Source organism: Tachyglossus aculeatus, chromosome 26 (assembly GCF_015852505.1).
Source record: "Tachyglossus aculeatus isolate mTacAcu1 chromosome 26, mTacAcu1.pri, whole genome shotgun sequence".
NCBI classification, from domain to species: Eukaryota; Metazoa; Chordata; class Mammalia; order Monotremata; family Tachyglossidae; genus Tachyglossus; species Tachyglossus aculeatus.
This window is the reverse complement of record NC_052091.1, coordinates 5,195,511-5,210,452: the sequence shown is the minus strand read 5'-3', so window position 1 is coordinate 5,210,452 and position 14,942 is coordinate 5,195,511. Positions and strand designations below refer to the sequence as shown.

The following is a 14,942-nucleotide window of genomic DNA, read 5'->3' as shown; positions in this document are numbered from 1 at the left end:
CCGTCCCCCCTCTTCCCCCTCTCCATCCCCACCGTCTTACCTCCTTCCCTTCCCCACAGCACCTGTATATATGTATATATGTTTGTACATATTTATTACTCTATTTATTTATTTATTTTACTTGTACATATCTATTCTATTTATTTTATTTTGTTAATATGTTTGGTTTTGTTCTCTGTCTCCCCCTTCTAGACTGTGAGCCCACTCTTGGGTAGGGACTGTCTCTATATGTTGCCAACTTGTACTTCCCAAGCGCTTAGTACAGTGCTTTGCACACAGTAAGCGCTCAATAAATACGATTGATTGATTGATTGAGTGTCTGCTTCTGGGGTCCCTGTGGGGGAGAAAGAGGGGAGCAGTGCCTCGCGGGTCGGCTGGGGATGGGCTCCACGCCAGAGGCAGGGCGGCGGCGGTATTCCTCTGCTCCTCCTCCCCTCCCTATCACCCCTACTCCTTCCCTCTGCTCTACTCCCTTCTCCTCCCCACAGCACTTGTGTATATTTGTATATATTTATTACTCTATTGATTTTATTAATGATGTGTATATAGCTATAATTCTGTTTATCTATTTGGATGGTATCGATGCCTGTCTACTTGTTTTGTTTTGTTTTCTGTCTCCCCCTTCTAGACTGTGAGCCCGTTGTTGGGTAGGGATTGTCTCTATCTGTTGCCGAATTGTACTTTCCAAGCGCTTAGTACAGTGCTCTGCACACAGTAAGCGCTCAATAAATACGATTGAATGAAGGAATGAGTGAATGAACTAGAGGCTGTGTCCCTCCGGCGCGGGGACTCCTCCCTTCCCCTCTCTTTCTCATAGGAAAGAGGCCGGCTTCCATAGCCCTGAGGGGCGAAATTACTGGGGTTTCTAGTGGGGGAGCCGGTTTAAGGGAGCCTCCGTCTAGGCGGGGGAGGAGGAGGGGGTAAGGACTCTCTCGTTCCCTTTCCTGCCCATTCCCACTGATCCTGACGCTCCCCACTCCAAACACCAAGTAAGCACGTGGCACCTGTGCCCCTTTTTGCCTCCCGCTGGAGAGTGGAAGATTCTCCATCCCCCGACCTCTGTCCATCTTTGCCTCTCTGTCTCACACCCGAAAGTGGTTCCGTGGTCGGTGAAATTCCCCCGTGGAAAGTCCCGTGTGGGACGAACGAGTCCTACACCCCTCTCTGGGTTGATGTGGTTGCAGCATCTACTGCTGTTTTTTTTTTATCTTTAAAATGGTATTTGTTAAGCTCTTACTACGTGCCAGGCACTGTACTAAGCGCTGGGCTATATGCAAGATAATCAGATTGGACACGGTTCACGTCCCTCGTGGGACTCATAGTCTTAATCCCCATTTTACAAATGAGGGAACTGAGGCCTAGAGAAATGAAGTGATTTGCCCAAAATCACACAGCAGACGAGTGGCGAAGCCGCGATTAGGACCCATTAATGTCTGTCTTCCCCCTCTAGACTGTAAACTAGTTGTGGGTAGGGAATGTGTCTGTTTATTGCTGTATTGGACTCTCCCAAGCGCTTCAGACAGTGCTCTGCGCGCAGCACGCGCTCAATAAATACGATTGAATGAGTGAATGAATGATTCCCACTGTTTTTGGTGTTTCCTCTTCGGTTCAAGTGTCTCTGGCTCTGACACAGATGGAGGGATTAAGGAGAAAAAGGACCGCTGACAGTGCTTGGCACATAGTAAGCGCTTAACTAATACCATCGTTATTATTATTATTATTTTGGAGGTGAGGAATGAGTGGAGAGGTAGAGGCAGAGCTGTTGGAGAGCGGGGATCCCCGCGCCCGTTGGGAGGAGGAAGGTGCTGCCTTCTGAAAGGTTAAGTCGCGGGGGATGGGGAGGGAGGGCGGGGCCACGAGGTCAGTCGAACTGAAGAGTTTTGGCAAAATCGAGAGAGAAGGATGAAGTGTCCTCTCTGACCCGGTTCAATTCTGTTTGGAGCGGGGACCGGGACGGACCGAAACAGGGCTGAGGGAAGGGAATAGACACGGCCATGGCTGGAGTGGCCACCCTGATCCTGCTGCTGTTGTCCTTGCTTTCGGAGGGCGGTGAGTATCCCTCCTCAAAGCCCCGGCTTCTCTCCCTCCAATTCCCAATCCACCACGGAATCCACCCCCAAACGACCCTCGCCCCTTTTCCCCGCTCTGTCCAACTCCATCTACCTCCTCCTCGGCCGACAAACCCCAGACGTGACCCCCGTCCCCACGCACGTGGCAAACCCCGGTACCCCAAGTGCTTAGCGCAGTGCTCTGCACACAGTAAGCGCTCAATGATTACCATTGCTCGATTGATAGATCCGTTTCCCCGCCCCCGACCCTATCCCTTCCCCCGGGCTGTGGGTTGAGCTGGCCCCGTTGGGAATGGGGTTGGAAGGGAGGAATTACTGGGAAGGAGCCCTCGTTCTCAGAAAGAGAGAGGCAGGGAGCGAGAGACACAGCTGTGTTTTCGCTTTCATTTTTATAACCCGAGGACCCCCAGAAGGAGGTAGAAAAGGCAGCGGAATCGGGGAAAACTTGGGTGGGGGGGAGTGGAGGGGCAGGGGGGAAGGTCGGCGTTGCCCACCGCCTCGGGGGAACCCAAAATCAGTCTGCTGAGGCCGGGAGCTTCCCCGGGGAACCCCCGGCTCAGAGAAGCAGCGTGGCTTAGTAGCAAGAACATAGGTTTGGGAGTCAGAGAACGTGGATTCTAATCCCGCTTCTCCCCTTGTCTGCTGTGTGACTTTGGGCAAGCCACTTAACTTCTCTGGGCCTCAGTTACCTCATCTGTAAAAATGGGGACTAAGACTGTGAGCCCCACGTGGGGCAAGCTGATGACCCTGTATCTACCCCAGCGTTTAGAACAGTTCTTGGCACCTAGTAAGCGATTAGCAAATACCATGATTATTATTATTATTCTCTCCCTTCCCCTCCTCTCTGCTCCTTCCCTCCCTGCCCATTATTCACTGTACCTCGTTCTCGCCTGTCCCGCCATCGACCCCTAGCCCACGTCCTCCCCCTTGCCTGAAATGCCCTCCCTCCCCACATCCGCTAAGCTAGCTCTCTTCCTCCCTTCAAAGCCCTACTGAGAGCTCACCTCCTCCAAGAGGCCTTCCCGGACAGAGCCCCCTTTTTCCTCTCCTCCTCCCCATCCCCACGCCCTACCTCCTTCCCCTCCCCACGGCACCTGTATATATGTCTGTACAGATTTATTACTCTATTTATTTAACTTGTACATATTTACTATTCTATTTATTTTGTTAATGAAGTGCATCTAGCTTTAATTCTATTTGTTCTGACGACTTGACACCTGTCCACATGTTTTGTTTTGTTGTCTGCCTCCCCCTTCTAGACTGCGACCCCATTGTTGGGCAGGGACCGTCTCTATATGTTGCCAACGTGTGCTTCCCAAGTGCTTAATACAGTGCTCTGCACACAGTAAGCGCTCAATAAATACGATTGAATGAGTGAATGAATTCATCCAATTCCTTCCCCGCAAACCCAGGTCCCCAGAACGTGCAGGTGGAAGTGATCCCTGTGGTGCGGGGGCAGCTGGGGGGTACCGTGGACCTGCCGTGCCGCTTGCTGCCCACGGAGCCAGATGTCAAGGTGTCCCAGGTGACGTGGGTGCGCTGGAACGGGGTCGGCAGGAGCTACAGCGTGGCCGTCTCTCACCCCGAACACGGAGCCAGTTACCCGGACCCCGAGATCGATGGAAGGAGGCTGAGATTCCTCTCGGCCGGGTTGGGGGGTGAGGCCGCCCTGCTCGATGCCACTCTGCAGGTGCAGGAGCTGCGGGCTCAGGACCAGGGCAATTACACCTGCGAGTTCGCCACCTTCCCCGGGGGCAACAGCAAGGGGGCCACCTGGCTCAGAGTGGAGGGTGAGTGGGGGACGGGGGCCAGATGGATGTGGCCCCATCGTCCAGCTCCGGGCGTCCCTCAGGGCGAGGGGTGGGCGATGGTCCGGGTAGTCAAGGAGCCTATACAGGAGCGATTTTCCTGGGTTCTGGACTGGGAGCTCCTCCTGGGCAGGGGTTGCCTTCTATATACGGGTGCCAGGTGCAACATTCTGCACCAAGTGGGCACTTGACAGATATTCAATAATAATAATAATAATAATAAAGCGCTTACTATGTGCAAAGCACTGTTCTAAGCGCTGGGGAGGTTACAAGATGATCATGTTGTCCCACAGGGGGCTCACAGTCTTCATATCCATTTTACAGATGGGGGAACCAAGGCACAGAGAAGTTAAGTGACTTGCCCAAAGTCACACAGCTGACAATTGGCAGAGCTGGGATGTGAACCCCTGACCTCTGACTCCAAAGCCCGTGCTCTTTCCACTGAGCCAGGCTGCAATGATTATAACGGATAAGGGACAGGACAAGGGTGGTGGGGCTGGAGTAAAGGCTAGGCTGGACCCCTAATTTACAGTCTAGAGGGGGAGAGGGTCCTGGGAAGGAAGTTGGGGCCGGAGTGGTGAGGGGGCTGGACCCCTGGGTTCGGGGATGAAGTTCGCAGCTTCTTACGAGTCTTCCCCTACCTCATGTCCAGCTGCACCCCAGAACCAGGCCTGGACCCAGGAGGTGACCCAGGGCTCGGTGCCCACCACTGTCACCTTCTGTGTCTCCACCGCGGGGCTCCCGGCTGCCCGCCTCTCCTGGTCCACATCCCTGAACCACAAAGCCAAGGTCGCCCAAGAAGAGCTGCCCAATGGTACCATCACCGTCACCAGCCAACTCATTCTGCTGCCCAACCGGAGCGCTCACGGGCAGAGTGTCACCTGCAAAGTGGAGCATGAGACCCTGCAGGAACCTCAGATGCTGCCCGTCACCCTCGCCATACGCCGTGAGTGACTATTGCCCCCGGTGGGCACTGCCTATGTCGATTCCCTGGCACTAACCCCCTCCCTGGGCACCGTCCACGCTGACTCCCTGCCCATGCAAGTGCCCTCATCTTCTGCCTTCCTTCTCTCACCCTCTCCCATATACCCTGGCCCTTTCCTGGGTGGCTGGTGTGGAAGAAAAACTTCACGGACTCTGCGTTGTGTTTGAGTGGGTATGTCAGAGACAAGTTTATTACTACTAGAGCTTGTTGTAGCACTAGTAGTCCTAGCAGTGCTCCAGTGGTTGACCATCCACCTCCACATCAAACAAAAACTCCTCACAATTGGCTTTAAAGCAGTCCACCACCTTGCCCCCTCCTACCTCACCTCACAACTCTCCTTCTACAGCCCAGACCGCACACTTCGCTTCTCTCGTGCTTAACCTTCTCAGTGTGCCTCGGTATCACCTGTCTCACCTCTGACCACTGGCCCCTTGTCCTGCCTCTGGCCTGGAACGCCCTCCCTCCTCAAATCCAATAGGCAATTATCCTCCCTCTATTCAAAGCCTTGTTGAAGGCCTTCCCAGCCTAAGTTCCCCATTTCCTCTTCTCCCACTCCCTTCTGAGTCACCCTGACTTGATCCCTAAGTGCTTAGTACAGTGCTTTGCACACAGTAAGTACTCAGTAAATATGATTAATAATAATAACCCCTTTGTTCTTCCCCCCATCTCAGCCCCACAGCACTTAGGTCCAAATCTGTAATTTATATGTTTGTATTGCTGTCTCTCTCCCCCCTCTAGACTGTAAGCTCACTGTGGGCAAGGAATGTGTCTGTTTATTGTTGCACTGTACTCTCCCAAGAGCTTAGTACAGTACCCTGCACATGGTAAGCACTCAATAAACATGATTGAATTAATGAATGAGTGAATAGTAGGGAGAGGTGCAGGTTCCTCTGCTAGTCAAGGCCAGCTCTGCTCTGAGTAATCCAGAGCCTCTTTTATACAGTACAGCATTTAATTTAATCAGGGAGTATAATACAGGATTAATACAACAGGATAGGCAGCAATAACTCCTTGGGTCTGGGTTTTCCATACAGCCCCTCACCTGGTTCTCAAGGTGATTAAACCCCTGCCCAACTCTACTAAAAAAGGAGCTTCATCTTGTTTTTGGATACTCCTTTCAGAAGACCTACAGAACAAAGATGGGTTGTGAAGTTGATTGTCTTGGCAACCAAGACCACCCAGATGTTATCAAGCAGGCCTAGTGCTGAAATGACTCAGAGGGAAGTTGGGGGCAATACAGGACCTCGACCCTTGTGCTTCCATACTGGACAGGGCAGACTGAGGAAGGAAGGAGCCTCAATAATAATAATAATGGCATTTGTTAAGTGCTTATTATGTACAAAACACTGTTCTAAGCTCTGGGGAGGATACAAGGTGATCAGGTTGTCCCACGTGGGGCTCACAATCTTAATCCCTATTTTACAGATGAGGTAACTGAGGCACAGAGAAGCTAAGTGACTTGCCCAAGGTCACACAACTGACAATTGGCGGAGCCGGGATTTGAACACATGACCTCTGACTTCCAAACCCGTGCTCTTTCCACTGAGCCAAGCTGCTTCTCAAGCCTCATGGACAGTTGGGTTGGGGATGAGGAGGGGGATGATCCTGGCTGGGAAGCCAGGCTCCTGGGTTTGCTGTAATATCTTCTCTATGTTCCTCAGTTTTTCTGGGAAGGTCATCTACAGAAGGAGGTTTCTCTCTTAGGAGGTCTTCTGTGAGAGGAGGGGGTGTCTCTCTTGAGTGGTCACCTGCAGGGAAGGGGTGTCTTCCTGCCTCTTATCCCCTCCTGTCCCTCTGGCAGACCGCCCCGAGGTCTCCATCTCCAGCTACGACGATAACTGGTTCATCGGCCGCAGCGATGCCACTCTGAACTGTGATGCCCAGAGCTACCCAGAGCCCATGGGCTACGAGTGGAGCACGTGAGTCCCCTGGCCCATTGCCTGCTCACAATGAACTTAGAGTCTGGAGGGCGAGACAGATATTAGTATAAATAAATTAATTACAGATATGTGCATAAGTGTTGTGAGGCTGAGGGAGAGGTGAATAAGCTTGTCCTCTAGACTGTCAGCTTGTTGCATGCAGGAAATGTGTCTGTTATATTGTTCTTTCCCAAGAGCTCAGTAGAGAGCTCTGCACACAGTAAGTGCTCAATAAATATGATTGATTTAATAAAATAAGAAATATGATTGATTGAAATCCAAGCATGAAGCAGAAGGGAGTGGGAGAAGAGGAAATGAGGGCTTAGTTGGGGAAGGCCTCTTGGAGGAGAGGCCTTGCTTTTAATAAGGCTGATGATGATAATGATGACCTTTCTTCCCCTCTCCTCAGTCTGTCAGGCTCTCTCCCCTCCACAGTCAAGGCCCAGGGCTCCCGCCTTATGGTTTACAACGTGGATAATCTCGTGAACACGACCTTTGTATGCAAAGTCACCAATGCAGAGGGCACCGGGTTTGCCCAGCAAACTGTCCTAGTCAGAGGTGAGAGGTTCATTTATTCATTCATTCAAATTCTGCTGTTTGATCTTGGGCAAGTCTGTTTGCCTTAGTTTCCTTATCTGTAAAATAGGGATTGAGACTCTGAGCCCCATGTGGGACATGGACTGAGCCCAACTTCATTAGCTTGTATCTACCCCAGCACTTAGAAGAGTGCTTGACACGTAGTAAGTGCTTAACAAATACCATCGTTATTATTATCTAAAACATCCTTGGTAAGGGTCTGTCCCAGTGGTATGGTCTTTGGGGCTGTGGGGGGACCCTAGCTGAGGCCATCTTGGGTGAGGGCCCCCTCAACCTTCCCTTTCTCTCCAGAGGCTTCTCTTGGGATAGAGCCCCTGCCCTCTGGAGCAGCCATCGCTGGAATCGTGATCGGAGTCCTGGCGGTGGTGGGGTTAGCCGCAGCACTGGGGTATTTCCTGGTCATTCAGAAGCTTGGTGAGTCCTGGCACTTTTCCCTCCCTTCCCTCCTCTCCCCAGGGTTTCCAGGTCCTTCTCCTTGAATCTGGGGTAGGAATAGGTCTGACTCCAACCCTCTGGCTCAGCAGAACAATACCTGAATTCCAGGAACCTGAACTGATCATTACTCCAGCACCCTGTAACTTGGGTCACCAGGGTTGGCCTGGGCCCCTGGAGGCTGCTGGACCTTGGGGGAGAGGGCATGGGCTGGACTGGCTCCACTCTGATCCCTGAGAACCCAGGGTTGGTCTTGAGGAGACTGCAGGGGGATTGGGCCCCTCTCCACTTCCCTGGCCATTTCCTGGGGGAGACGGCAGTGGAAGCAGTTAGAGGAGGCGGCTGGCCTGGGGGCGGGCAGAGTTCCTGTCAAGATGCTGCCACAGATGAGTATGAGGGTGGGAGGTACCCAGGCAGAGTTGTGCATGTGTGGAGCAGGGAACAAAGTCAGGGATTCTGGGTGGAGCTGGAGCATGTGGCCAAGGCTGGAGTGGGCAAGTGAGGAAACAGGGAAAGGGGCGAAGGTCATCCCTGAAGAGAAACCAAGTAGTTGCTTGGTTTACTAAACCCAGACCAGCTTGGCACCCACAAAGCTCATAGTCTTATTATAGTTATTAGGGGTCCCTCAAGGAACTCCCAATCTAATGGGGGAGATGGAATAGACACATGGAAAACCCCTGTGGACAGACACAGTTGTGATGAGAGGGCCGGGAAGAGGGAAGGTGGTCATAGGGGGCAAGGGGAGGAGACTGGCAAGCTGGAAAGCTGGTAAAGCAAAGAAGGCTTCCTGGAGGAGGATTTGCATAAGCAGAGGAGGTGCACTGGGAAGAGAAGCAGCCTGGCTTAGTGGATAGAGCACGAGCCTAGAAACCAGGAGGACCTGGGATCTAACCCCTGCTCTGCCATTTGTCTGCTGTGTGACCTTGGACAAGTCACTTAATTTCTCTGTGCCTCAGTTACCTCATTTGTAAAATAGGGGTTAAGACTGTGAGCTCCATGTGGGACATGGACTGTGCCCAACCTGATTAGCTTGTATCTACCCCAGCACTTGGTACATGGTAAGTGCTTAACATATACCATTTAAAAAAAATTGAGGGGAAGGGGAGGTGTTGGGTGCATTCAGTGACCAGAGGAAGCCATCAATTCATGGCCACAGAGTTGGGGTGGGAGCAAGGAGCAGTTTAAGGAGCCAGACTTAATGTCGCTGCCATGGGTTCACTTCTCAAGCCAGCTCCTTCATTCATTCAATTGTACTTATTGAGCGCTTACTGTGTGCTAAGCACTGTACCAAGTGTTGGGAGAGGACAACAGAACAATAAATAGACACATTCCCTGCCCACAATGAGCTAGGAACCAAGCCAGGGCAGGGTTCAGGAGCAAATGTTTCCAGGCTTGGCCCTAAGGGAGTAGATTTGGGAAATGGACTTATTTGTAGTGGCACTGCATCCTGCTCATTAAATCCTCTTCATCCCCTGCTCAGTGGGAGGCTGGTCGGCAGGGGCAGACGAGGGAGAGGGGGCCGCCAGCGACTGCTTTCAGTCAATCTGTGGGCCTGGGGAAGGAGACCTAGGTGGGGGGCTGGATCATCATCAATCATCAATCGTATTTATTGAGCGCTTACTGTGTGCAGAGCACTGTACTAAGCGCTTGGGAAGTACAAGTTGGCAACATATAGAGACAGTCCCTACCCAATAGTGGGCTCACAGTCTAAAACGGGGAGACAGAGAACAAAACCAAACACACTAACAAGATAAATAGAATAGATATGTACAAGTAAAATAAATAAATAAATAGAGTAATAAATACGTACAAACATATATACATATATACAGGTGCTGTGGGGAAGGGAAGGAGGTAAGATGAGGGGGATGGAGATGGGGACGAGGGGGAGAGGAAGGAAGGGGCTCAATCTGGGAAGGCCTCCTGGAGGAGGTGAGATCTCAGTAAGGCCTTGAAGGGAGGAAGAGAGCTAGCTTGGTGGATGGGCAGAGGGAGGACATTCCAGGCCCGGGGGATGACGTGGGCCGGGGGTCGATGGCGGGACAGGCGAGAATGAGGTACGGTGAGGAGATTAGCAGCAGAGGAACGGAGGGTGCGGGGTGGGCACCTTCTGGATGGAAGAGACCTGCAGGAGAAAGCAGTTCAACCAGACCAACATATCTTTCTCTGCTCTCCAGGCTCAAAGCGCAAGGACACCAATTCGGTAAGGGCAGGAGGTGGGTAGGGAGTGGGGGTGGAGAAGGCCCCCGGGGTGGGTGAGGCTGCAGTGGCTAGAAGCAGGGGGTCTTAGTGCTGGGGTTAATCCTGTGAATCACCCCCACCCCCTCTTCCAGCCCCTAATTCCCTCTGGGGCCAGGAGAGCTCAGAATACCTGCCTGGAACCAGTGGCAAAGAGCAAAGAGACATAGACATAATAATAATAACAATGATGGTATTTGTTAAGCGCTTACTACGTGCAAAGCACTGTTCTAAGCGCTGGGGAGGTTACAAGGTGATCAGGTTGTCCCAAGGGGGCTCACAGTTTTTATCCCCACTTTCCAGATGAGGTAACTGAGGCCCAGAGAAGTGAAGTGACTTGCCCAAAGTCAAACTGCTGACAGCTGGTGGAGCCGGGATTTGAATCCATGACCTCCGACTCCATTCCTAAAGCAGAAAAAAGGAGAAGCAGCATGGCCTAGTGGATAGAACACGGGCCTGGAAGTCAGAAGGACCTGGGTTCTAATCCTACCTCCTCCAGTTGTCAGCTGTGTGACCTTGGGCAAGTCACTTCACTGTGCCTCAGTGACCACATCTGTAAAATGGGAATTAAGACTGTGAGCCCCATGTGGGATGTGGACTGTGTCCAACTTGAATAGCTTGTATCTGCCCCAGTGCTTAGAATAGTGCCTGACACACAGTAAATACCATTTTTAAAAAAAGGGGAGTGGGGGTCTCATTCTGGGAAGCAGCCCCGGCTTGCGGGGCAGGGAGGGGAAATGAGAGATTATCCCCCACCCCCAGCCCCATCACACGGAGGCGGGAGTCCGGGTTCCCCTTACTTGAGAAGCAGCATGGCTCAGTGGAAAGAGCACGGGCTTTGGAGTCAGAGGTCATGGGTTCAAATCCCGGCTCTGCCAATTGTCAGCTGTGTGACTTTGGGCAAATCACTTAACTTCTCTGTGCCTCAGTTTCCTCATCTGTAAAATGGGGATTAAGACTGTGAGCCCCCGTGGGACAACCTGGTCACCTTGTAACCTCCCCACTGCTTAGAACATTGCTTTGCACATAGTAAGCACTTAATAAATGCCATTATTATTATTATTACTTGGTGGGGCTGAGTCCAGCACCCTGATTTCCTATGCCCAAACTGCAGGGATCAGGGGTGAGAGGGTGAAGCCCCCAGGTGACCTGGCTCTGGGTTTTCAGGGTGTCTTGTAAACCACCATGGTCTCCGCCCTGCTCCCTGCCTCCTAACCCTGGGACAACTGAGACCCCATCATCAACAACATCAGGAGAGAAGCTTCTCATGCCTAGACCACTTTGGGACTGGCCCAAACTACCTCCATGCCAAGCCCTAGACCCCCAGACTCCTGCCAGGACCTGCACCAGCACCGCCCAAGCCACCGTTTGTCCCTTCCCCGACCCCCAGGACCACCAAAGATTTCCGAAGCGAGAACCACAAGCCTGAACCAAAGAACGTTTGGAGTAAAGATTCTCGTGTCTACCCCCAGAATTGGGATCCTTGCCTGGACATCAGCTGGCCCAATATGGAGCGACTGTTTGAGGGGAGAGGACTGGGCTGCCTAGTGCGCCATTTGCCAAAGTGCCAAGCTCCTGACTTTTTCCTCTTCCAAGTGGGGGGTGATTTTGCCCTTTCTGACTTTTCAGTACTTCTTCCTCTTCCTGCTGTGCAAGATCAGCTGGCTTGTCCCCAGCTTTCCAGCCATTCCAACCCTCCTCCTCGCTGGCGGGGAGAAATACTGAACTGTCCCTCTGCTCCTTCCTTTTTCCCATGGTACTTAGTCACAGGACTCCCACAGGCTGCCGAGGGGCCCAGGGTGGGCTCTGCGGGTTCTCCCTTCCCCGCAGCCCCCGTCTACCCCTCCTTCAGGGTCTGTCTGTTCCTCTCCCTCTCTTGGGAAGTCTCAGCCTCCATGGGGTTGGGTTTGGTCCCCAGGAGCCCTCAGGGGGGCTGTGTTTGCACTACCACTCATATGGGGAGGGAGGTTTCCAACCCCAGGAGCTTACAAGGGCTGAAGAAAGTCGGGATGCCTGATCAGTCCCTTCCCCTGACCAATCAGAACGTCTGGAGACAGGAAGAGGAGAGAGAGACGGCTCTTCCCAACCCGGTGTTCTCTGGCTTTGACCCTTTTTTGTGTGTGTTGGGGCATTTATTAAGCATTTACTATGTGCCCGGCATGGTACTAAGCACTGGTATACTGGTATTAAGCACTACAACATAATCAGGAGATTATGAGAAGTAGTATGGCCTAGTGGATAGAGCATGAACCTGAGAGTCAGATGGTCAAGCGTTCTGGTTCCGGCTCTGCCGCTGGTCTGCTGTGTGACCTTGTGCAAGTCACTTCACTTCTCTAGGACGTTCTCTCATCTGTAAAATGGGGATTAAGAAGATGAGTCCCTTGTGGGACAGGGACTCTCCGACCCAATTTGCTTGTATCCACCCCAGTTTTAGTATAATGCCTGGCACATAGTAAGCACTTAACAAATATTATTATTATTATTGTTAGGATATGATCGTGTGTGTGAGATGGGTTTTCTAGGGGCTACTGAAAGAAAAGAGGATGAATTTAACACTTGATCTCTTGTTACTGTAAGCTTTTTGTGGGCAGGGAACATGTCATTTCTTTATTGTAAATAGTACAAGCACCTTGCATCTAATAGGTGCCTAATAAATGTCATTACTACTACTTAAAGGGACTACCCCAACATGAACCCCAGAACAGTGTCAACCTTCTTGTCTGATACTTAATTTATTTTTAATCTCTCCCTCAGCAAAGACACTACTGAACTGTATTGTAAAAGTTGGCAAGGGCAGTGAGGATTAGTGGAAAGCATGTAGGACTGGGTGTCAGGGGACCCACGTTTTAATCCTACCTTATCATTGAGATCCTGTGACTCTGGGAAAGCCACTGAACCCTCTAGGCCTCAGTTTCCGCATCCGTAAAGAGGTGATAAGAGGCCCTTCCAAAGCCAGGAATGAGCGAGGGACCAGGCCTGACCTGATTTTCTTGTATCCACTTCCCCTGCTTTGCTCAACTGACATTGTATTTAATAAACATCAGTATTTAAAACAAGATAATTATCCAGTCATGAATGCAAAGGGCCTGGGGTGATGGGTGGCACATCACATCGGTTCATATGTGAAGTGGTGAGCAGACAGGGAGGCTCATTTAATGATGATAATAATAATAATAATAACTGTAAGCCCATTGTTGGGTAGGGGCCGTCTCTATATGTTGCTGATTTGTACTTTCCAAGCACTTAGTACAGTGTTTTGCACACAGTAAGCGTTCAATAAATACGATTGAATGAATTATGGTATTTGTTAATCACTTACTATGTGCTGAGCACTGTCCTAAGTGCTGGGGTATATACAAAGTAGTCGGGGGGACACTGTTGAAGCATTCAGGGAAGCGGCGTGGCTCAGTTGAAAGAGCATGGACTTTGGAGTCAGAGGTCATGGGTTCAAATCCCGGCTCTGTCAGCTGTTTGACTTTGGGCAAGTCACTTAACTTCTCTGTGCCTCAGTTACCTCATCTGTAAAATGGGGATTAAAACTGTGAGCCCCCCGTGGGACAACCTGATCACCTTATAACCTCCCCAGCGCTTAGAACAGTGCTTTGCACATAGTAAGCGCTTAACAAATACCATCATTATTATTCTGATTCCCTCTCAGTCAATTCTACATCATAGCAACCGACAAGCCTCTGGGCCACACCAGGCTGGATTTCCGGTTCCAATGTTGCACTGATGCGACTAAGCCAGAGGGGTTTCTGGCTTCTGTTTCACCAGAACCAGGAAGTCAGGCTGTGTGACCAATGGGATAAATGTTTGAAAAATTATTCAAGAAATGGAATATGTGCAGTCACTGTTAACTCCCAAGCATTTAGTACTGTGTGGCCTAGTGGACAGAGCACAAGCCTGTGAGTTAGATTCTAATCCTGGCTCTGCCCCTTGTCTGCTGAGTGACCTTGGACAAGTCACTTCACTTCTGTGCCTCAGTTACCTCATCTGTAAAATGGGGATTAAGACTGTAAACCCCATGTGGGACAGGGACTGTGTCCAACTTGATTAGCTTGCAATAATAATAATGATGGTATTTGTTAAGTGCTTACTATGTGCAAAGCACTGTTCTAAATGCTGGGGAGATTATAAGGTGATCAAGTTGTCCCACGGGGGGCTCATAGTTTTAATCCTTATTTTACAGATGAGGTAACTGAGGCACAGAGAAGTTAAGTGACTTGCCCAAAGTCACACAGCTGACAGTTGTATCTACCCCAGCGTTTAGAACAGTGCTTGACACATTGTAAGTGCTTAACAAATGCCATTATTATCACTGTTGTTATGTGTTCAGTAAGTACTGTTGATTGGTTGGGGTTTGGTAACTTTCAGTCAAGGATAGGTGAGCACTGAGTAGACCTACCAGCAGTTGCTTTTGAAAATCTGTGAAGTTCAAAAGGGTCTCTGAGATGAGGAAAAGCAAAAACGCGTTTTGTGAAATTAAAGGGCAGGGCCAATCTTGGCAAACACAGATGGTGAGCCTAATCTTTTTACAGAAGAGAATTGATAAAGTCCCCAAGTTTTCCAAGACCAGCTGTGGCAATGACTCAGCCTAGAGACTGGTCTGTGGGCTGGGACTGGGGGTGAGTCACACCTGTGGGGAAACCTTTAGTCGGCCATCATAGTTGCAGGCCAGGATGCTTTCTGTGGGAGTTGGCAAATGTGCCATGCTGAGGGGTGGTCTACGTGGCATCGGGCTTAGATGCCCATTTAGGGTGGGATCAATTAATCAGTGGTATTTATTGAGCACTTACTATGTGCAGAGCGCTGTACTAAGTGCTTGGGAGAGTACAATACAATAGAATTAGCAGTTATGTACCCTGCCCATAACGAGTTTACATAATTATAATAA

General features: G+C 50.8%; 1 protein-coding gene across 1 annotated transcript; it reads left to right on the top strand.

Annotated features, from left to right (window-relative positions):
- Positions 1–1,994: 1,994 nt before the first annotated feature.
- Positions 1,995–11,638, top strand: LOC119946111 (nectin-2-like). Its single transcript, XM_038767520.1, is given in 9 exon segments — positions 1,995–2,049; positions 3,482–3,859; positions 4,530–4,823; positions 6,664–6,781; positions 7,191–7,339; positions 7,670–7,792; positions 9,988–10,012; positions 11,270–11,336; positions 11,338–11,638. Coding segments are annotated over 9 exon segments (1,239 nt in total). The 3' UTR covers positions 11,368–11,638.
- The last annotated feature ends 3,304 nt before the right edge of the window (positions 11,639–14,942 follow it).